The sequence below is a fragment of the Urocitellus parryii genome, chromosome 3 (genome assembly GCF_045843805.1).
Source record: "Urocitellus parryii isolate mUroPar1 chromosome 3, mUroPar1.hap1, whole genome shotgun sequence".
Taxonomy (NCBI): domain Eukaryota; kingdom Metazoa; phylum Chordata; class Mammalia; order Rodentia; family Sciuridae; genus Urocitellus; species Urocitellus parryii.
Window position 1 is genome coordinate 37,408,499 of NC_135533.1, and position 24,850 is coordinate 37,433,348.

The following is a 24,850-nucleotide window of genomic DNA, read 5'->3' on the forward strand; positions in this document are numbered from 1 at the left end:
AAAGCAAGCAAAAAGTATGCATTTCTTTAATTGTAGGAAAATCAGACTACCTTTAAACCAAAATGCCAAATTTAATCTATAAGCTTTTGAGCAACTTGTCCTGGATTTAAATTGTGCTTAAAATGCTAGACAACTGTTACAATTTTCCTAATTCTGCCTAACTATAAATTACTTAGGAAACTTCAAAAGTATAAGCTTCTACCACCCCCAGACATTCAGATATAGTTCATCTAGGATAGGATCTGATTTAATTGAAAAAGATTTTTTTTGTCAAGCTAGTTGCAGATTCACATGTAATTGAAACACTAATAAGACAAAAGTTCTTTGTAGATGTTTTCCCAATTACCTCAATGGTAACTAGAGTATAGTTTCAACTAAGATATTGACAATGATACAGTCCATTAAGCCTTTCCTGGGTTCACCAGTTTCACCTGTACTCATTTGAGTATGTGGGAGTGTGTAGGACTGAAGTTAGGGAATACTCTTGTAAGACACAGGGACAGCAAATAAAATCTGGAAGAGAAATAGATTTGTGGCATATCTTTATATTATCTCCCATATTTTGTTAATGATATACATCATCTATTTTAACTTTTATTATAGTCCCTATAACCAAAAGAGCATCTCTCATTGGTATAAAGTTCACTGGGCATGTCATGAAACTAATGATCTAACAACGTCCATTGTGTTCATTTCCGATCACTACCTTTGTTTTTTAGGAGGGCAACTGATATCCTGACTTCTCACAATGTAGAATAGTTTTACTTTTTAAATTTATGTAAACAGAACAACAGAGTGCATACCCATTTGTGCTAGCCTTCTTTCACTCTTCTTTGTGATGCGAGATTCATCCATGTTGTTGCACTTTCGAGGATCATGTATTCTATACGACATTCTATTGTGTGAAAATGCTATGGTGCATTTATTCATTCTATTATTGGTGAGTATTTAGGCGGTTTTAACTAAGGGGCTATTGTTTATAGTGATGCTATGAACATTCTGGAACACAACTTTTGGTAAAAGTAAGAATGCATTTTTTTTTCTGAGTATTCTTAAGAGAGGAACTAATGTGTCAGAGGGTATGTATATTAATCATCTTATTGTAAGAAAGTATTAAATATTTTTAATGGGATCACAAAGTTGGTATGGAAATCTGATTGTAATGAAAGAGTTTTTTAAGAGGGGATTAGTCCCAAATAATCTCCTGAGGGTAGACATGCCTGTTGGGTTTTATCAGCTGTGAAATACTGAAGACAGAAAGAAGATGCCAATGTTGAGTTTTGAATGTACTTCTGATATTGAAGAAGGCTATGAAGTATTGGTAGTGATCTAGAGGAGAGTCCAACAAAGAATTGAAGGAATACTTTACAATAATGTTCACTAAAATTTTAAGAATCATAGGTATTTTTCAATACCTAACAAAAGGAAGATCAGTAGAGGCAGAGGATCAGGGGAAGGGAGCAGGGGAGGGAAGAGAGTAGTAGTGGGGATGGAGGAGAAAACTATGTCATATACACTTATAAACATGTTAAAATGAATCCCAATAGCTCTAATGCACTAAAAAAGGATCATACTTTGACTTTAGTTGTGTTTTGAGATTGCAAAATAAATCCCCACTCCCAAATATTTTTAGTTGAAATTAATTTCAAGTACTATTTCCTTTATTCTACACCAGAGCCAGTAAAAAAAAATTTCTTTAAAATAGTATGAGATGCTTAAAAAACAATTCCTGTTTGGGCCAGTAAAATTTGTCTTAATTTTAATAGCTAAATAAGTGGAATCAAACTGTAAAAATGTCTAAAGTCATTGCCGAATCAATGAGATTCTGTGATCATATAATTTTAAGATATTTGTAAATATACAATGAATTTCAGAAAAAAATCACAATCATGCTCAGTGCACTGGCACATGCCTGTAATTCCAGTTACTGGGGAGTCTGAGGCAGGAGGATCACAAGTTCAAGGCCAGCCTCAGCAACTTAGCAAGATCCTGTCTCATAATGAAAAGAAAAAAGAGCTGTAGATCAGTGGTAGAGCACCAATAGGTTCAATCTCCAACACTGAAAAAAAAAATAGCAATCATTTAAAAAATATTATCAGTAGATTTGGCAAAAGAATATTAGTAGTTAATGATAATAAGTTATTAAAATATTTCTAGAAGAATCCCATTTTTTCTACCTTTAAAACTCTAAAACGACTGCCAAAAGTAAACCTCCAATCTTTTATTATTCAATAATTATAACTGAAAAGCGAATCACAAGATCTTTCATACCACTACTCAGAGAGCGAGAGTTCTTTCTTTCCATTTTGTCGCTCAACTATGATGGCATCAGAGAGATTTAGCAAGTATGACTTCACATTGTTTTACCAAGGAGGAAGGTATAAAACTTTATGTCTGGTTTTCCAATAGCATATCTCAGAAAACCTCTCTCAAATGAAACTCAATTAAATTGTTAAAAGATACAAATTAGAAGCTAAGATAAAGACAAAAATAGCAAAAGAGTATATTGCTCAGCATCCATTTTTATTTCCCAATGTGTAACAACATTCAATAATTGCCTGTCATGTTTATCTAGCACCATTAAAATCCTTAATGCTACTGATGAACTGCTAGATAAGCATTCCCCTGCCTTCTCTGCTAAGATTTTTTTTTTTTTTGAGGGCAATTAACACCAAACAACCATGGGGGATGGAAAGACAGAGAAACATTTAAATGTTTTAAGGCTGAATAAACTGCTAGCATCTTATAGCAATTTATGGTTTCTGAGGAATGCTGGAATAAAATAAATGACTTCACAATGAGGATGTTAAAACTTTTAGCAGTTCAATGCTGAATTTGACACTTGGGAAAATTAGACTCCTGACTTCTGATCATAATTTTTGCATTCTATATCTGTTCTGACTGTTGTTTCAGGTTGAAACAAATACATAACACGGGCAAGTTTAAAATGTCAAATAGAGGAGTATTTTCTTTGAGATATATGAATTCATATCACTTACTTGAATTATGAATGTGTAGATAAGGTACCTTTCCAACTACCTTCACAATTAGTGAATTGTGCTGCTTATGATTAAAAACTTCATTTTGAAAGCACATGGACAATATTGGTTAGTTCTGATTTACAACTATGTAAATGAGTAAGTCTGGCACACTATCTGATTTCAAAAGCAACTTCAGAAGTCTCTCTGACTTAAATGTATATTATAAGCATATAACTGCAACCAGGAACAAGACAATTTAACTAGATTGTTATATACAGTGGTCCTCATGGGTATGAAAAATTTACAAAAAATCATTTTGTAAAACTTTTCAGTTGGACAGAATATTCTTTGGCAATTACACATTAAGAATTGGTAATTTGATAACCTGGGGTAACCAAATAACTATGTATATATCCAAACTCCAATATTTCAGTGTTTTCTGCAACTCATATATTCAATGAAAAGTTATGAATCAATATTGGATAGTGATATCAGAGTAAAATGCTCAGGTAAATTTACATAATTTTAATGAAATGCTACTTTAAATATAATTTTATTTATGATTATTTGTTTTTATACATATGAAAACATCTTTCATATCTGCTAAGTACTTGTACATTTTCTCAGAAAATTTCAACATCAGTATGAACGCTTGTAGGATTTTGTTACTATTGTCATTTCAATACTGTGAGCCTATCCAATGACCAGGCACATTTTGATTCATATATGGTGTGTGTGTGTGTGTGTGTGTGTGTGTGTGTGTGAGAGAGAGAGAGAGAGAGAGAGAGAGAGAGAGAGAGAGAGAGAGAGATTATTATTATATCAAGGTCATTTCTGGTAGGAAAACCTAGAACATTTTGTTGTAGGAATAATTTGGCTGACCTTTGTTCCTGAAGGTAGCCTCCGAGCCTTGATATTTGCTGAGAGGACTATTTTGTTATTAATGGTGTGCCATACCATATGCAAGTTTATGCTAAAGAGAAATCTTAGGAAGGAGGCCGGTCACACCAGAAATTCCAATCATGTGATTCAGGGATTGGAGCACTGAGTCCCATGATATCTGACTGACCTCTGTAGTGAGGGTGAGAGTGAGTTCCACAACATGGACAATGATTCAATTATGCTGAAATGAAACCTCAGTAAAAACTATGGTTACAAAAGCTCATGTGAGCTTTCTGTTTGTTAATACACATCAGTGTGCTGGGAGGGAGATGCCTCCTGACTTCACCCAAAGAAAACAGGGAAGCTTCATATTTCAGATCAGCCAGTTTGTAAGAGATTAGGTAAATTCAGGGATCCCTGAACTTGCAGCTGATGTCTGAGTAAGAACAGTCCTAAGTACAGAGTCCTTAACCTATGGAACTTGCCCATATTATAGGTAGTTAGTGTCAGAAATGCACTGAACTTTCAGGTATGTAAAGTAGGTTAAGTAGGTTTATTATATATATATATATGACACACAACTTATATCTATAGTTTGCTTATTCAACCAAATAACACACCTTGGGAATTATGAATGTGTAGATAAGGTACCTTTCAACCACCTTATGGATTAAGGCATTTGATTACTTTCCCAACCCCCAATTTAAGTAATCAATACAGAATTAAAAATCAGAAGCAGTGTAAAAAAAATCCATTGTAGCACTCTAGCAATAGGGTTTTATTAATCATGGTGGTGGTCGAGAAATATATATATATATATATATATATATATATATATATATATATATATTATGTATAAATGTGTGTGTGTGTGTGTGTGTGTGTGTGTGTGTGTGTGTACTGGGGATTGAACCCATCCAGGTCATTTAACCACATCTGCAGCCCTTTTTAAATATTTTTTATCTAGGGACAGAGTCTTAGGCTGAATTGCTTAGGTCCTCGCTAAGTTGATGAGGCTGGCTTTGAACTTGTGATCCTCCTGCCTCAGCCTCCCAAACTGCTAGAAATATATTTGATGGGGATTTCAGATTATAAGAGAAAGTATTGGGAAATAAGTTAACTTTGAAGACTATTAAGGTTATTTATTTTTAATATGATACAATGCACAGCACCTTTCTTTTAATCAATGAAAATCTAATATTGCCATAAAACTATTTCCAAAAATGATGTTTAAACATTAGTTTGTTGGATTCTAATTGGAGTTAAACATAATTTTAATTTTAAAAAAAGTGTTCTGTGGCAAGTTAGACAACTGCTATGTTCAACTGAGTCAAACAGATTTCTTTACCTGGCCTTTTAAATTTTTTTTCCCCTGATATGAACTGTGAATGTCTAGAATGACTCAGATGCTGCATTTCCATAATTATTTTATTTTTTTCCAGAGCATCTTGCTGAACCAGTGAGAAATAGATCATCCAGATAGGTTATAATTGGAATGATTTAAAATTGGGCTCATGTTTTAAACCATACAGAATTCTAAGATTTTAAAATAAAAAAAGTGGTTACTTTTTGTGTCCATTTCTAGATATAGAAGAAAATGAAAAATTAACCAAAATTAAAAAAAAACAAACAAAAACCTCAAAATCTTAAGAGACTTTATTTTTTTCATACTTAATAGCAAGAAATGAACTTTAACAAAGGGAAGGGAAAGTTATAATGTAGATAAATTTCTTGAATTTAAAGAAAATGTTTATTTAAAAGACCAAAGGGAGTCAATTTTGTTTTATATGCAGAGTACCTAAAATTTCCTATAAGGATTATATGGGCTTTCAAAGCAACTCTTCAGAAATGTGATACACGCGGTTGGCAAGTACAAGTGAGAATTTTTCTTTAAAAATTTTAAAATGCTGGTGTTGGAGAAGATAATGCTAAGTGAAGTTAACCAATCCCCAGAAAACCAATGGCGAATGTTTTCTCTGATGTAAGGAGGCTGACTCATAGTGGGATGGGAATGGGGAGCATGGGAGGAATAAATACATTATAGATAGGACAGAGGGGTGAGAAGGGAAGGGAGGGGGCAGGGGATTAGCAAGGATGGTGAAATGTGATAGACATCATTATCCAAAGTGCATGTATGAAGACACGAATTGGTGTCAACATACTTTATATATAACCAGAGATGAAAAATTGTGCTGTATATGTGTAAGAAGAATTGTAATGCATTCCGCTGTCATTTAAAAAAAATTAAAATGTACACAAATTTGTTGGAACTGGATGAGCCCACTGATACAGCTTATGTCTTACATACAATGTCTTCTTCATGCATTTATGCGAAACATATTTCTTATGCTTAAGACTTGGTTTATTACTTGACCATTTTGATGACACTCTGAAATAGGATAACAGATTTTAGGAATGAGAAGAATTAACTAATGTGATATGGAGCTTCTCTAGAATTCTTGGATTTGCAGAGTTTTACTAATAAATTGGGAATCTATGTCTGGATTCATATAGGCCATTCTGTATCTTTGTGAACCACAAAACATTGTAGCACAATATAAATATTGAACAATTCTGTGTTTCTGTGTTTATATATATATATATATATATATAAAGAAACAACTACCACAGACATAAGCAAGATGATCCCTTCATAGTTATTTCACTGAAATCAGCTTTATGACATGACATTTGAAGGAACAGGAGCTTAGAGACTGTAGAAAGGGCAGGAAGTAAAATATTACACAGAGATTGCTGATGACAACAAAATACAAATTTTTTATGTTTTAATTGTTTGTAATTGCAAATAATAATTTTTTTCTTGGCAGTTAAATATAAAGCAATGGAACCCTTTTATCCTAAAAAACTGAAAAGGAAGTCAAATAAGTACATGGGATATATTGGAGACTATTTTTGTCAGTGAAGCCTGAGGGGCTTTGTGGACCTAGTTTGAAAACCACATTATTAAGTAGATAGATGAGTTGAGGTGTCAGGGACAGAGCATAGAGAACTAAATGATAATGGCAGGCGCTTTTCTGTCACACCTGACATGAATGGTAGCTGCAGGAAATTTTCCTACTCTCTCCCTCATCAGATCCAGTGTGCTCCCTCAGGGAGCCCATGTGAGAAAAGAGTGCTGGAACCCACAACTGATTTAAATTAGACCCTAGGCAATTACTTTCTCTATGTACCTAAGTGTCCTTAGACATCCTTTCCTTCTTTACCTGGCTCTTTGAATGCCTGGTTACCTCAGGAAAAGTCAGTCCCTCACCTCTGCCTCTCTTTTACATTTGAAAGGGAAAAAAAAATCCTGGTTGTGAATGATAACTGCCAACGCACTACTAGCTGCATATCCATGCTATGGAACAAGGAGCTGAAAGTTTGAAATGGATTAGACATTAAATAAATTCTACCAACTGAAAAAGTTTTGGGAGAAATTAGGACTCCCTTTCAAAATTGTTTATAAGACTCTATTGCCTTTTCTCTCTGATTTAATTAAGCATTTTTCCTCAAATAGCCACCATGATAAAGAACAATTTCTTGTTTCAGTTTAGTTCTATTAACCTGTAAGATTAAGCCTTTAGAATCTCTGCTAGAATCCATTACAAAAAGTAACTTGTTCAGTTATATTATAGTTGAATAGTCAAGTGGTTATCCTTAGAATCTACTCTACTCATGCTCATAAGTATTTTTACCGGACCTATCTTGAATTTAATACCTTCAACTAAAATCGATTTGTAAGTTGGGCATTATATTAATATTTTTAATCATTCAAAATGTATTTCTTTTCTAAATTTTTGATGATGCATCTTTTCTGTTCCCACCAATTCTAATAGAAATAAGTCCACACCTTCATGTGTTCTAGAGTCCCTGACTGAGAAGACAGTAGCTGCTCTTCACAGTTCCTAGCAATAGTTTTTGAGGGTCACTGAAACATGATACCGGCATCATTTGTGTTGGTACTGTGAGAGGCTGGTGAAATAAGGATGAAGGTTGCTTATGCTATTAGGAAATAATGTTAAATCTGTATCTTTATGAAAATATTTATTAAAAGATTTATACTTTATTTCTAAAATTTATAGGGCCTTCTTTTTCTTCTAATTATTAGTGTTATGGTACAAATTATGAAGCAAATCCATGCAAGTAATTTTGGATGCTAGTGAGGCTTTCTGAAAAACATAAGACTTAAATGGGCATAGGTTGAGCCCCGCATATGCTTATAAGAACAATTGCTAAAGTCATTCATTAATGTTGAGGAGGTCTCTGCATTGTCAATTGTTAGGATACCAGGTCAAGGGAGAAAACATGGAAGACAATACAAATCACTGTCTATTAAAATTAATGTTGCAGAGAAATTAATCTTACACTAATCAGACATAAGATAAACTATTGTGAACTTTTAACTTGTGACTACCATTACAGACCAAATGTAAATAATTAAAAAATTATTAGGCCCATCTGAATACCAGCATATATCCACATGGCAATAGAACATTCTGTCATCTTAGAGGCACTGGATCATGATTATTGAAATCTCTAAGTAAAATAAGCCCAACACTTTAATAGAATTTGTATTCTGTTTACAAATACAGTGGTAAAGTCTAGAACTCTTTCATATTTCTCTAACAGAAAGGAAGAAGATACTTTTTCTCCTTTGATATTTTAACAGGTATGTTGTGATATTTTGACAGATATATTGACTTATGTTGTGTTCATAATTTTAAGATTTTTTTCTCTTTATATATGAAAAGTACCATAATAAAATACTTAAAAATACTGAGCTGTAAAATATGGAATTGTTGTATTGATTAAAGTTCAGTTAAAGTAGAATTTCTTTGACAAAATATGAATGTTTTCTAAGGGACAAATCTGTATTGAGCTTTGATGTTTTCATAGTGTTTGCAACCAATTTTACAATAAGTACTTAATACATTATATGGGCTTAATAAAACAGAAGGAAGAAAAATGTGAGCACATTGGAATATTTTAAACTTTTGCTACTATTTGTTATGATAAAGGAGATAATCTCCAAATTTTCCCTAAAACTATTCCTCCTGGATTGAAGTTCAGCACTTCCTTTCAGGGTAATCTTTAAATTGCCAATATTCTTTCTACCAAAGTTTCTATGGATTTATTCTGTTTTCAAAATTATACCTAAATAGACTTCACCGTATGAAGATCAATCTTCATAAATATCAAAAGTTTCCATGACTCGTAATCAAGTGAACTGTTACAGGAAAGTGTTTGTTGTTTGGCCCAGGAAGGCACCATCCTCAGGAGGGGCAATAAATCCACATGTTGTCTCTATCAGGTGCAAACCCCTGGTTCCTACTGAGCTACAGTAACTGTGAGTGACTGTTTGATCCAGTGCACTCAAACTTTTTAATGTGCAGGAGAACCCCCTATGGATCTTGATGAAATTCAGATTCTGACTCAGTAGGTCTGAGATGGGGCTGTGTTGCTGCATTTCCATCAGTTTCTCAATGATCTTTATACTGCTGGTCCACAGAGCACACTTTAGTAGCAAGGATTTGATCCCTGTGATATTGATAGCCTATGCTGGCAGCCTGTTTCTGTGCATGAAGTTTTATTGGAACACAACCCTGCTCATTTGCTCACATATTATTGTCCACGGCACTTTCATGCTACAAATGCAGAACTGAGTAGTTGCGACAAAGACCTTCTGGTCCACAAAGACTAACGTGTCTGTTATCTGGCCCTTTAGGAAAACATTTGGTGACAATAATTTAATCTAATAGCCAATTCTTGAGATTCCTCATGTTCTCCCTCTGTTAATAAATATTTGATAGGTATCAACAGCAATATTTTATTTTTAGGCAACAGGAGAATTATGCATACTAAACAATGTGGAGTCAGGAAGAAAACTCATGAGATAAACCTTTGTGCTTGCTTGATGCTGACTAATGATTTAACATCACATGTCTAATTGAGTTCAGTCTTAGAATATTTACTGATTATGCAGTAAGGCTTAAACTGACGATGTGAAATACCAAAGGAGAAAAAAATCTGAGGGTAAGTTTGAAGAGAATTGTCTAGAAGGAATTATATGGCTCACAGTGCTCGAAACTGGAGCATCAACTATTTTTATCTAATTCATCTTCAACGTGTCCCTTTCACATAAATCAAATATAGTTATTCCATATTTTCACAGAGAGAGTGTGTGGAATTACATAAATATCCCAAACACACAATGCAATCCCTTTAAATTGGGTAATTTTCCAGTTTGGGAAAATCCAAGTTGTCATAGTGGTTATCAACATGAACCAATGGGTTAATCTATTATCCAAACCTACTGTTGTATGAATCAGGCAACTCTGAACAGAAAACTTTACATGGGAATCAAAGAGATTTTCTAAAATTGGTATTATTGACCTCATTAAGTGGAATAGGTCTGCTACTAATATTTCTTCTCCCACTTAGTATGTAAAGAAAAACCTGAATATTTGATCAGTATCACATAGAAAGTTTCTGGCACATGTAGTACTTATTTTTGGTAAAAGATTTAGTGATCTCAATGATCTGTTTATTGCCCAGAAATATGGTATGGAGGGATGGAAAAGGAGAGCATCATAACCTGACTGTGGATAAAATGCAGCCCCACTAGGGCTCAACTCTTTGTAGGGAAAAATAAATTCTCTCTAGCATTTCATCCATTCATACATTCTACAAATATTTACTGGTATTTATTATTCTAGGTGCTTAGGATACATTGGTAAATACAAAAGTCTAATATATCCTCATAGGCACTGACATGGGAAATAAAAACATAAATTGTAGAGGTTTGGGGAAATAGCTCAGTTGGTAGAGTGCTTGCCTAGCATGCACAAAGCCCTGGGTTCAATCCTCAGCACCACCACCACCACCAAAAAAACAAAAAACAAAAACAAAACAAGCAAAAAACACATAATAAGTAAGTTATATAGTATGTTATAAAGTGATGTATGTATAGAAATGTAAAACATGGAGCAGGATAGGGGATTTTGGAATGCTGAGTTGGATTAAGCGTAAAATTCTATCACTTATGCATAAATGGAAATGTTGGATATGTGTTCTTGCATAAGCTAGGTTATCTCTGAGATTCTTTAAGATATCAAGGTTAAATAATGTGATTTTTAGAGGTTCAGATATTCTATTATTCTGAGAAAAATTTTTTGAATTAATTAATTTAATTAAGTGTATATGACAGCAGAATGTATTTTGATTCATTGTATACAACTGCAGCACAACTTTACATTTCTATGGTTGTACATGATGTAGTATCACACTATGTGCAGTTATACATGTACCTAGGGTAATGATTTCCTTCTCATTTCACCATCTTTCCTGCTCCCATGTACCCTCCTTTTCCCTCTCTCTACTTTGCCCATTCAAAGTTTGTTCTGTGAAATTTTTAAGGTAATTAACTTAAGAAATTAGGCACTCAGTAAAGCATAAACTTCTAGAAAATAAATCAATTTAGATCTTCAGTGTCCTGGGTTCATTTCCAAGTACTGAGAGAAGAGAGAACAAATAAATAAGAAAGAAAAGGAAAGAATAAAGAAAAGAAACGAAAAAGAAAAGGAGAGAGCACTAGTGGTGAGTAGAAAATGTGTAATTAATTTGGTTTATGAGTGATTAAAAATCTGTTGCTAGAGTGACACCTTTCAAGATTTCATACCAAAATGCTATATATATTATTTGTATTATGTTTTTAGTAGAGATAATACTCCAAATGCATTATCACATGCATAAATATATATTAGATGTGTGCATATTGACATTTTTGCTGTAAGTATATTTAATACCACATATCAGGGTGGATGAAGGTTTTCATGGCTTCTAAGGTATACCTTAAGATCTGACTTTTAGGAATGTAGTTAAATCACTTTCAGCACAGAGTCTATTATCATGAGAAAGTCCAAGCTATTAAAATAAAATCTTGCCCCAAGTTGAAGATATAAAAAAAAAAATGACCACATGGGAAACAGTCTAAAATAATATATAATTAAATTGGTGACAGTCAAACTGTTTTATCTGTGTAATTACTGATAACATGATCCACAGATGAACAACAATGATTAAACAGAAATGCCCCAAGGCCACTGTTTAATAGGGGATTAGTGTAACTGTACTGAGCACACAGGGGGATCAACTTTATGTTTAAATGGAGAGGAGGAAGAGACATCTTCTCCAAGGCCACTTGAAAGCCCACTTCCACCTCATCTTGAAAGCTGATTTGGCAGAGAGAAGGCAGTTGTCATGGAGATGGCAAGCATGACTTGGATAGAGTGGCAAAATTATAACATTTTACAAATACCATCAGAATTGAGAAAACATGATTAAGGAAAGTAGTAATTGCCAAAGAAATTAGTCAATAGAGATTCAATGCTGCAGACTTGACTTTGAGTAAATATCTAGTAAACACTAAAATATCCCACTGGATATCTCATCATAGATCAGGTTCAGCAGGATAAAAATGATGTAGGACAAATGGAAGAACTACACTGGAACTGTTCACTTAGTTAAGGATCTAATATCCTTTCCCAAGTCCCATGATATTCAATGCTATCATGAACACATCTTTTTCTATCTATACCTATCCCTGGAATACAGTACTTCATTCCTGGTGCTTTGAATTGACAGTGGAAGAAGTCTTCTGTCTTTGGCCAATTTCAATTAATTTTGTATTTTTTTTCTTTAATAAGTGTTCCAATTTTTTTTTTTGTGAGAGTCACAGAATATTTTAAAAGTTTTTTTTTCCCTAAAAGTAAGATTGTTATGTGACTTACTTAAGCTTTCTTGCATCTAATTAGCAGATCAGGATAAAAGTGAGAATATATTAAAGTTATTCTGGAAGTTCACAGGTAATTCTATAAACAAATTATTATCTCAGTGGCTAACTATGCATAACAAGTTAAATGTGAGTGAACACTTATATGCAGCATTCCAATGAAACACATTTTTAAAGTGATCTTGAATTTCACATTTTAATAAGTAATTATAATTTTCTACTTTATAATCTCAAAATAGGAAGGAAATTTATATTTTTCTTGGTATCTAAGACATAGTATCTTTGTTTTTTTGAGGTAGAAAATAAAATACTCATTTACTCCTAGAGACATTTCTCAAAGTATGTATATAATAAATATTTTTCTTTTGTAGTTACTGTTCTAAGTAAATGGAATAATCTCCAATTTCCAATGCACATATGTTAACATGAAAAATACTATATCTAGATTCTCAATACCATGGAATATTTGAGGTTCACATCTCTAGACTTTGATGAAATAGGAACTCTATGATTTTTTTTTAAGGAAAATGTTTTTAGAAAACATTGTAAAGAAAGGTTTGAGATTCCAATAAATATGTCACCGTGGTATCTTGATTGTTTGTAAATGTGAGATGGTTCCATTAGTTTGTTCCAATAGCAGAAGTTATTTTGGCAAGGCTGGAGGGTAGTGTACCTAGATCCTAGCCATTTAACTCATTCTTTTTTGGTCATCCCTATCAAAAAGGTTGGAGTTCATTAACTAGTGCTTGAGAATACAATTACAACACATGTGTGATTCAAAACAGATGTATTAAAATAAAAGAATAGTGGACAAATATCGTTTAATGCTGCCCATGTTAAGGGAAAAAGCTCAAGGAGTTCAGTATATACTTTGATCAAAGATGGCCACGATTCAAACTTTTTGCAACTCAATTATCAGTGCATTTTCGTTTTCTATTTTGCTTTAGAAAATAAAAGCATCCAGTTTTCTAGGACTGTGTACATTTTCCTGTGTTCTGTTGTTGTGGTTTTATTTTTTGCTAATCTCAGCTTGATGGACAATAAACAGATGTTTTGAGTTTTCACCAATTACTATTTTCCACCTCTCCTCTCTGCTACTTAATGACACTTAGGGCACATTACAAAGCTTGCCAGTTTGGTTGTTAAAAGTCTGTCTCCTTTAAAACTTTAATCTCAATTTGAATTCAAACATTACTTCCTCTTTAAATCCTTTCTGTACACAGACCATTGGGGACTGTTGGGTCTACTGAGTGAAGAGGCTCTTGAAAAGCTCCAAGAGGTTTCTGGAACCATTTGTGCCTATTCTTTTAAGGATATGGGCCCCATCAGGCTTCTTGGCTTTGGACAATTAGACGATGCCACCAAGTGTCCTGTTAGATATAAGTGAAACATCATGTGGTGCTCCACTGTGTTCAGTTTAGAACACACTCCCGAAAAGCTTTAGTACCATACGTATGCATTTTACTTCTACTCCCAAAGACAGCAAATATGAAAACTGAAGAAAAATTGCATTACCATGGCTGTTACATCTGGATGTTTCCACTAGCCTTCCATTTTGATCGTAGCATGCCATTGCTTGGTAACGATATCCTTGTCCACATTCCTTGATGTCTCCTTGTATTTTCATTCCCAGTAACACTTCCACTTTCCCTTCTGGTAAAATGCAGTCTGACCAGTTCCCTACAGGCTGTGCATTGTATTTGTCACAAGGACAATACTGAGTCTCAATCAGGGGGTACAAATGGGAATTTTTACATTTTTCTTTCTTTTTACTTTTTCCTGTGGAAGAGAAACATTTGACAATTTAAGTTGGAAAATAGCATTATTAATTTAAAACATCCCTAAATTTTCTACTCTTCTAAACTTCCTTTCTCTGATTTAACAATACCCATTACTAGCCTATAAATAAAACTATTTTCTCACTCCAAAGTGCTTCCTATGCAGATTTTTGCTGGTGTTGTGTGCTTTGCATAGTAAAAAATTTTCTTATATTCTCATTTAAAAATGGCCCATTTTGTATAAGGGACTACTTACTGTGTTGAATTTTAAACTCTCCAAAATGAATAAAATCCTCTAAAATGAAAAAAATTATTTCCACTGATTGGGGAATTTGAGGTGATTGCAAAAACCTCACATACGCAGAAATATGAGCCAGAGACAGTCACTTCCTTGGTAACTGCAAATAGTGTAGTTACATAGGATTAAAATTCAGAAAAGATTTATGGGCTATATGTCTCCATCTATGCATTGTATTTTTCAGAATTTCTGAATAGTAATAATTTTCACATAGGTGGTGATTAATGTAGGAAATATAAATAATATTAAAAATGAAGATATTTAATATTAGAATAAAATATTTGAAAAGTTTTGAGTAAATTCCTTCTTAAAATTATATAAATTCTTCTTGAGTACAAATTATATATATGCCTGAAAATATATCTAGTTAATTATTTTTGTTATATCACAAACTATTTTATTATATTAAATAATATATTCTCTTGTATATAATTAATTACCTACACCTATCTCTAACTTAAACTTTAAGTTTTCTTATGTTATTTTCAATGGACTCCATTTTACAGGTGGTTGTTTTAATAATTTAAACATTCTGAATGGTCTATTACCACCAATATTTTCTGCTGTCTTTTGCTACTGACAGTTTTTGCAATGTGTTAGTCTTCAGTTCAGTGTGAGGGTTCCTGTGTTGCTTGGTACATTACTGACTTTTGTCATTGTGACTCTCTTTTTAGATGGAGTTTCAGATACAGAATTAATGTCATATTTCTCCTTCTAGGAGATGATGGATAACCTGAACCTATGACAGTGAGGCTGGGTTAAGAAAATGAAGAAGCGACCTTTCTTCCTTGCTCCAAGCACTTTGCAATTTCTAGGCAATTCACTGCAAGTGTATGTTTAAGCTAAAAAATAATCTATCATGTATTGCACAGTCAATTTGAATAGGGAGTCAGTCAGGTTGCTTATTCTTTCTATTAAAATGACATAATGCTTCGATTACTGCCAACTTACATTAAAATACACACCCAAGTCCACTGACATATTTGGTGTAGGAACAGCAACAAGAGACAGTTGCAGTTTTCAGATACATTGTCAAAGCTCTCTTGGTCTGACTTCTATTGTGTTTTTCTACCTTGACAAGATTGGTTTAGGCATCCTAATTTTTCTTACCAACAATAGTACGCTTTCTGGTCCTAACTGCACCACAGTCTCCATTGCATGAAGAAAACTTGGACCAGCTGGTAAATTGACAGTCATCTTGGCAGGGGATCTGGCAAGCTTGTGTGAGGGCTGGCACAGGGCCTGCATACCGGAGGCAGTCATGGATGCCAGCCTGTCCTCCATCTTGCTTTCGACAAGTAATAGCTGAATGAAAAGCATAGTTCTAATTACTCTATAATTCAGAAATTCACATTTGCTCTGTCAGAGGAATCCTTTTAATTCCCTACTACAGTAGAAATCTGGTAGCAGTGTTTCTAATAATCACAGTACACATAATATTGATTGTAAGTTTTTTAAAATAGCAAATAACCTTCTGGGTTTTTGTGGCACAAAAAAGCACATACCACACCCACACCCACACATATACACAGGAAAAAACACACAGAGCATTTAGCAGCTTTTACTAGATTCTGTTAAAGATTTTAATTTCTGTCACATGTGGGGTATAAAGAAATGAATTTTTTTAGGAGACTTTTCATATATGCATTCTGATCACAGTTTATGTTGGACTTAGGGTATTCAAAAGGTGCTGGGAGAAACCAGTTACCTTTAAATTATTTTATAACATTGAGCAATCTAGAATTTCTAAATAGAAAGGTCTTAGCAACAAATTGGTTGATAGTTTGAGGTGCGGAGGGAGTACTTATGCAACTTGTCTTGAAACTCATAGAAAGCATGTTTTTGTTTTTATGTATACTGTAAATTTACTAGGAGGTTCTGATGTAGTTAATGGAAGAAATTAAAATGGAAACTAGAAATGAAAAAGGAAACTTTTAACGATCATACTTTATCATATCATTATCAGCATTTCCACAGTTATGTACACTAAGATTATCAAATGATTTAAATTCATAAATTATTTATTCAAAGGTATTATTCTAGTGAATTACTTAAAACAAGAAACAATTTTATTACTTACTGAACATGGATATAATATTAAGGTAATAAAAGTCATAAAGAAAAACAGCAAGCAATGCTTTCAGTCCTGTTTCTCCTCTGTCATTTCTCACATTGGTTTTAAAAATAATTCATTCATTTACTGAGAAAGCAGATGAACCATTTAAACTTTAGTCCTAAATTTTTAATCCTCATTGAGTTACCTTAAATGGCCTAGTTTAGATGAATTAAATGGATTTCTCAAGTTTATGGTCTAGGCTAAAGCTGGGCTGATTTATCCTTGCTCAGGACTTCATCATCATGAAATTAAGGGGAGAAGCCTACATTTTGATCCTAAATTACAGTTAGGACTCAGAGGGCTCCAGCTTAGACAACATTGTCTTTATCTGTGAACTAAAACTTAACATCTGTTAGTGCAGGGCTGTGTAATGGGGCGTGTAAAGGGACATAACTAACAATTATGTTCTCTGTTTATTTAGTAAAACTTAATACAATGATTGCAGGAAGTTACATAAAAGACCCTTCTTCATTGTGCCAACATTAGTGAATACTCTCCTATTTTTTAGATGTCATTTCATTTTTATACCCAAATTTGGTATAGCCAATTAAGAACAGGAGTCTTTGAATTTTAAATACAGTAAAACTTGGTCAAGTGGAAACAGTGAGCTTTATGAAGTTTAGGTGACAAGGAAAAAACAGTAAGTATCACAAAGAGAATCTCACAAATTGTACCTAATCCTTCTTACACTATGCCAAGCTTTGGGAAACAATGGCATCTAGGTATGGACTAAGAGACCTCTGACTTAGATTTCAATAAGAGAACATGATGGGAACTTGAACAGGAACTGATCATAAACAGCATCCATCTAGTTGGAAGGATTGCTACCCTATGTAGTATATTAACCAATCGACGTGAGTTTGCAGGTCTCTCTACACCTGTTACTTGGAAGAGGACTGACCACTTACACACTCTAAACTTGGTAAATTCTCATGGTTCTTGGGGAAAGCTGGCCCAAGGATGCTCAAAAGGAAGGACTGACAAAGAGGTAGATATTAGACATTTTACTAGCCAGGATACGTGGAGCCTCCAGAAATGGTTAATTTAGAAAATAAGAGATTTTACCATATTCATATCTTAAGCTGTGAGGGTTACACAACTAAAAGAAAATTAAACATTACAAAACTAAATTTGGATTATTTGAAATGAAGCTACTTTTATCTACTTATCAATCTGGCTCCTTGAAACAAACCCTAATGTAAATCTTTTGAGAAATTAAATGAAATTTTCTTAGGTTCTCCATTAAGGATCTCACAATTATATTTCAGAATTGCTCCACTTATCATCATACTAAGTTACATACACACACAAAAAAAAAAACCCCAGAAAACAAAATAAAACAATACCACTACAAATACAATTATGGAAACAGTTATTTTGCACAGAACTATTTAAATAAATAGTTTATTTCCCCATATGCCTTAAATATTTCAGGTATTTGAAAAGAAAAATATGTGTAAAATTCCCATGCCTGTTCTTAGACACCCACTCAGCACTCCACTCTTCTTATCTCAGATTCTTGACAGTGTACTTTTGGAATGAATTACTCATACAATGTTATCCAAACAAGTAGCAACAGCACCATTTGAACAATATATTGAAAATTTATCATACATCTCAATTTGTTTGCATTCTAACTCAGAGGAAACACAACAATCCAAACACAGAAATAAAATCTGAAAGAACTTCCTGCTATTGGATAAGGAAAATATAAATGTTTGGAAAGAGAGCCATCTGGTCTCTCAACTTTATAAATCTTAAAACCATTTTTAAGACATTGAAAACAGGGTGGTTTTAATTGTGGAAAAGATGGATCATACTAAGCACAGTTTCCAAAAAGCCATACACCAGAAAGCTATAGCTACCCACAAAATTTTATCTGCATTTGCAGGTGGAGTGTGTGTATCTCATGTATAAATTCTCCTTTGAGCCTTGTTAGGAAGATGTGCCAAAGATCATGCTATCCTATGGATAATGTACATGAAAGCTTTTAGTGGGAGATCAGCAAATATCAATATAATCATTTTAAAGTAAAATTCTATATTTAACTCTATCTTCATTATATACATATATTTCATTTATAATTTTATTTCATTTATATAAGGCACAACAATTTTTACTTGTCAGGGGACAATTTGCACCCAGCAGGTTAAAAACATGGGAGACATCAATGTGACTAACTTGTGGGTTGCATATGAATCAAGTTGGGTAAGCTTTGCCCATCAATTCTGAGGAAAAGTTACCAAGAAATAAGAAAGAGAGTTTCTTCAGCAAGTAAGTGCTACAAAAAAGAGAGCTCAAAAGGCTATTAGATTAAAAGTGACTCCAAAAAAATAAAAAGTAAAACTAGAAAAATGCAATTTGGAGACAATTTTTGGATCCTAATTTGAACATGTTCATTGTATGTAGACACTTTTGAGACAGAGAGGGAGAATTAAACATGGCCTAATCGTGGGATGATATGAATAGTTGTTAATTTTGTTTGTTGTGATAAGAATACAATTGTTATAAGAAAGAATAAAGTGTTTATGTGTGAAATATATCCTGTCTGAAGTGACTTTAAAATACTTCAGCAAAATTCTTTTTAGGTGTGTAGGAAATGGCAGATAATCAAGAATGGCAATATGTTGAAAACTATTGAAGCTGAATAAATGATAACTGCATTACTAGCATTCATATTAGTCTCCCTAATCTTGTGTATTTTTAAAACTTCCCATGAATTTAAATTAAAAAAGAATAATGAGTATAATATGTATAGAAATTCCAGAATGGGTTTATAAACATAAAGAAAATATAAATTTTTAAAAGAAGAAAATAATAAAATTTCATAGTATGAATAGATAATCCTATTTGAACTAATGAGATGGATTTCTTTATTACACATGTGAGTATGTAAATGGAAGACTACTCATATAACTCTGAAGTAAATGTAATAGAATTCAGAATGTAGCTGCTTATCTTCATATTCTTGAAGAGGAATAAAACGCCTTTATTATTCACATTGCACAAAAAAAAGGAAACATCTATTGGTCAATGGATCACTCTTCAGCATATAAGACCATGCTGTACATTCATTGTAATAATCAGAGGGATATAAATTTTTAGATCTAAAATATACACATAAAAGTTCATTATAGGAAACAGGAAAAGAATCACTATCCTAGGGCAGTGAAAGCTGCTGGATTATCTGTAACAAGGAGTTCAAGGAGCTCTGAGACCTTATTTATTAAATTGAGCAATATGAGCACGTTTTATCCCACCCCAGTAGTGTCTAGGTAGCATTAGAGATATAATATATTCTGCTGATTGGGTGATTAGGTGAGAGATTTTTTCCCATAGTTTTATTTAAAAAATGACAATAGTCAGAATGAATCATGTAGAAATAAAAAGAAAAAGCTTCATGTGAATGGGAGCTGGTTACCTGGAGACCTAATTGTGCCTAGAAATAAGACCAGATCTATAAATAAAAAAAGAGGGCTCCACTTGTTTACTAGGTTGATGTAATGATCAGGTCTCTTTTGTGCAAAAGAGATTTTCACTGAAAAGTTTGTCAAATTATACTTCCTAATTACAGTTTGTGAATATAATGCTTGCAGAATGGAAACAAACAAACAAACAAAAAACAAAGGTACTTTTCTTTCTGATTGTTCTTAAATAGTTACCAAGGACCCCCGTCTCATTGATTCCCAGCATGTACTTGAAAATGCTAGTCTGTGAACTTACTAGGAAATATCAACCAGCCCCCAGAGGAGAAGCTCACATCAAGGTTGGCTAGACTGCAGTAGGATCTGGGAAGGCTTAACTAACTGTAGCATCACTTATGAAACCTCCTGAAACTATTGGAAACACAGTGTGTGCCAGTCTCGTTTTGTGACCTACTATTTAAAAAATGGCAAATGCTAATTACATTTTATGACAAGACTCTTAGATACAAAAGAAAATCAAATTTTCCAAGTCAACTGGGATGCTAATATCAAGAGAAAATGAGAGGAAAAACATTGGTGGTGGTGATCTTTTGGGAGGTTCCCATGGAGGTGCTGCTATCCAGGGTGTTATTGAGACTGAGGTCTTTTTAGCCCTTCAGCATACAGCAGTAGGTGGTCATCTCAGCCTATAACTTGACTTTGATGTTCAACAGGGTCTTTTAATCTTGGGCCTTTTAATCTTCAGACCTGGTTTTTGCAAGCTCTGACTCCAGTGCATCAGGATCCACTGAACTGCTCCTTCTTCATGGAGTAGTAGGCCTCCATGTTTCTTAGGCTATGCTCCAAGCTGGCCTTTAGATTTTACCCACAGTCCAGGTTGATCTCCAAGGACCAAGGCTATGTTCCCTAGCTCTATGAACATTACCTTGGCAGCTCCAGTCTAGGAAGATGACGACCTGACCACTATGGTGCTCTCTTCAATCTTCTGGGGCTAATACTTGTCCAAATTACCTTGGATCATATGAGCCAGCTCATCATACTGAACCCCTGATGTCTACCATGATACTGTCTACCAGGTCATGATATTTAGGGACATCAATCTTCACAATCAACCAGGAGCTGTCAGACTGGGGTTCTGAGCTTTTGCCTTTCTCCTCATGGTTCTTCTTCATGAACAGCAGCTCTTCCTTGAGAGCTTCTATTCCTGTTTCCAGCTGTAGCTGAGTGATATTGATGTCATTAATGACTCTGTAGGGGCCACAAATGTCACTCTGTGCAGACTAGTGAGTGATCAGTTGTTGTAGTTAGCTTTTTTATGTTGCTGTGACCAAAACACGTGACAAGAAAAGTTTATTTTGGTTCATGGTATCAGAGGTCTCAGTTCACGAACAGCAGACTCCATTGCTCTAGGCCCAAAGTGAAGTAGAACATCATCAAGGAAAGGTGTGGCAGAGGGAAGCTGCTCCCCTCATGGCAACAGGGAAGTAGAGAGTGGAGGAAGGGACCATGAGGAAGATGTATCCTTCTAGGTCATACCTGCAGTGATCCACCTCCTCCAGCCACGTGCCACCTGCCTAAGTTACCACCAATCAGTCCAGTGAAACTAGAATGGACTGATTAGGTTATAGTACTCACAATCCAAATCATTTCACCTTTGAATATTCTTGAATTAACACAGGAAATTTGGGGAACACCTCTTATCCAACACCAGTCTGACTTGACTGTAAAGTCATCAGCAGAAAGATAGGCATCATCAGGCCTTAGAATGAAGGAGTCACTGTCCACAGAATTTGCAAAGATCTGAGCTTTAAGCCCTTTGATAGTCTTGAAGGAACATCCCCAGTCTCTGATTTGCAGTTCCTCTTTCTGCAGGTGTTCCTGGATTTTACTCTTCTGCCTCCTATTATCAGTTTCTGGTCTCCCTACTCTGTTCAGGTAGCAGAGCAGACAGTCATTCAGTTCTTGAATGGTCTCCTTTTTGCGGTAGATGACTCATTCCCACCATGTCCCAAGCTATCTCTGCAGCCAGATCCCCAGGTCCTATCTGCCCTGGAAGCTATTGGAGCAGAAGAAGGAGATCGGGAAGCCCAAGATCTTGTGCCTGCTTAGACATTGGCTGTACTACTGACTGATTCCCTGATGGCTAGGTGACTTGACTGGAAAGAGCCCAGCAACTGGTGGTTGGTGGAGAAGGTGGAAGAACATGTGGTGAATCTCATGGAGTCAGAGGAGGAAGGCAAGAGACCAGCACTTGGGTTGGGCTGCCCAAATTGTTTTTATTATGAGTATAATTATATTTTATATTTAATGTAGATGCAATGTTATTATGGATTCAATGATATTTAATCACTGACCAAGCAATAATTTAACTTTCTAAATACCATCTGAACAAATGGGAAATGTAAACAGAGAAAGACAAATAAATGTGAACAGAGAAAGACAAAGTTATACACTAGCAACTTGAATAGTATGAAGCAAGTTTTAAAATTGTCAAATCCTATTAATTCTTTCTTTAAAATCTATTTTTCCTCTCTCCTTTAGTTCTTATGGCATTTGACAAAATTTGCTGGATTACAGTACCCAAGACTTTGCTAAAATACTCACTACTTCTATTTTTAATCCTCCTCATCCTCTTGATATTCATGATCCTCCAGAATGTGGTTTTGCCTTTAACACACTCAGAGGCACCCTGAGAAAACAGGTCAGCACATTAATCCTAAGCACATAGCTTTTACTTTTATTTATTTATTTATTTTTTTGCTTTTGTTATCCTATATTCCCTATCAGTGGTTATCAATTTTTTTCTTTTTTTCCCAATTCTTTAGTAGTTATTATCTATATACACTACAGTGTATTTCTTACTGTAACATATTAAATTACTTGCTGTTTATTTTTATTCTCTCAATAGGTTGAGCCTAGTACTGTGAAAGCAGTATGAAGCATATAACATGTATTTAATATACACTTCTTCTATGAGAGAATGAATTATATTGAATGATATTCAGGAAGTTTGCATTGAATTTTAAGGACTGATGCGATCCTATTTTTACAGCTTTAAGAGAAAATAATATTAACAAATATATAGTTTTGTATACTAAAATTTTATTTAACGCTTCACTATTTCGATACACTGAGTTGCCTCACCCTATAATCCATATGTTGAGGCTCTAACCCCAAAGTGATGGTATTTGGAGATGGAGCCTTGGGAAGTAACAGGTATTGAAGAAGTCTTGAGTTTGAGTGTGGGGGGAGGTCTCTTGATGAGATTATTGCCCTTTCAAAATGTGATAGGAGAACTTTCTCTTCCTTTCCTTCTTTTTGCCATGTAAAGGCAAAGAGAGCAGACTGCTGTGTGCAAGCCAGAAAGAAGGCCTTCAGAAATTGGCTGGCATCTTAATTTTGAACTTTCAGCCTCCAAAAATGTGAAAAAAATTTCTGTTGTTTAACTCACCCAGTCTATGGTATTTTGTAATAGCCACCTGAGCAGATTAAAATAACTATTAGCACAATATTTTAAGCATTTATTTTATGAAAGATTACTACAGAATCACTTGATGTATTAAAAAATATTCTGTATGTAGTATAGTAGCTAATCTGACTAAGTGAAGATTGGGCAAAACTTATTGGTGATTCTGGGAATGATTGATAAAATATTTTGCTTTTCCTTTCAAATGTAAAGGAATTTGGTCATGAATAAACACATACATTTATATGTACTTTTTTTCCCCCTTAGGTACCAGGAATTGAACTCAGGGGCACTTAACCACTGAGCCACATCCCAAGCCCTATTTTGTATTTTATTTAGAGACAGGGTCTCATGGAATTGCTTAACACCTTGCTGTGGCTGAGGCTGGCTTTGAACTTGTGATCTTCCTGCCTCAACCTCCTGAGCCATGGGATTACAGGTATATGCCGTCACACTCAGCTATATATACTTTTAAGCATAATAATTTACATTTTTTGTAGTGCTGGATATTGAACCCAGGATCTAACACATCTTCCTCAAGTGCTCGACCCTGAGCTACACTCCCAGTTCTCAATTTACTTTAAAGTACTTTGTGTTTTAATGTAATAGACCATTTTTTTTTTCAGATGGTTCTTACATACACAGAATATATACTTGGTCAAGATTGCATTTAGTTGATTAGTGTAAAATCTTCCTATATTCTGACTTACTTCTAGTTAAAGATGATTCTCAGCAATTTGCCTTATAGTGAATATTAGTGCTAGGATTGTAAGCCATTACAGTTAATTATTTGTTAAAGATACTCTAGGAATGCCCCCAAAATCTTATAAATATGTCACCATACATAGTTCCTACAAGTGGACAATTATGCTATTAATAGTATTAAGAGTAAAAATGGAAGTTCATCTGTAATAGCCACTTTATTGTTAACAGGTGGTTAAAAGTCAGCACAAGTGACTGGATAAAAGACCTGGGATGCTTGATTAGTAAGGTGATAGAGAATTTAGTGTTATATTTTCCTACTAATATGAAAGGTTCAAGAGATTTGATTCTAACATGATCTCATAAGTGTGTTGTGTTGAGTATGCATATTATGTGAAACATGTTCTTTCT

The 24,850-nt window shown here is 34.1% G+C and overlaps 1 protein-coding gene across 1 annotated transcript in view; it reads right to left on the reverse strand.

The window, feature by feature from the left end:
* The window catches only part of Thsd7a (thrombospondin type 1 domain containing 7A), a 395,412-nt gene that overhangs the window by 38,201 nt on the left and 332,361 nt on the right, over positions 1 to 24,850 (reverse strand). Inside the window, exons 12-13 of the mRNA XM_026397260.2 lie at positions 15,841 to 16,035; positions 14,170 to 14,433 (exon numbers count right to left, since the gene is read on the reverse strand). Of these exons, the coding sequence (XP_026253045.2) occupies positions 14,170 to 14,433; positions 15,841 to 16,035 (459 nt within the window). The remainder of the gene's footprint in view (positions 1 to 14,169; positions 14,434 to 15,840; positions 16,036 to 24,850) is intronic.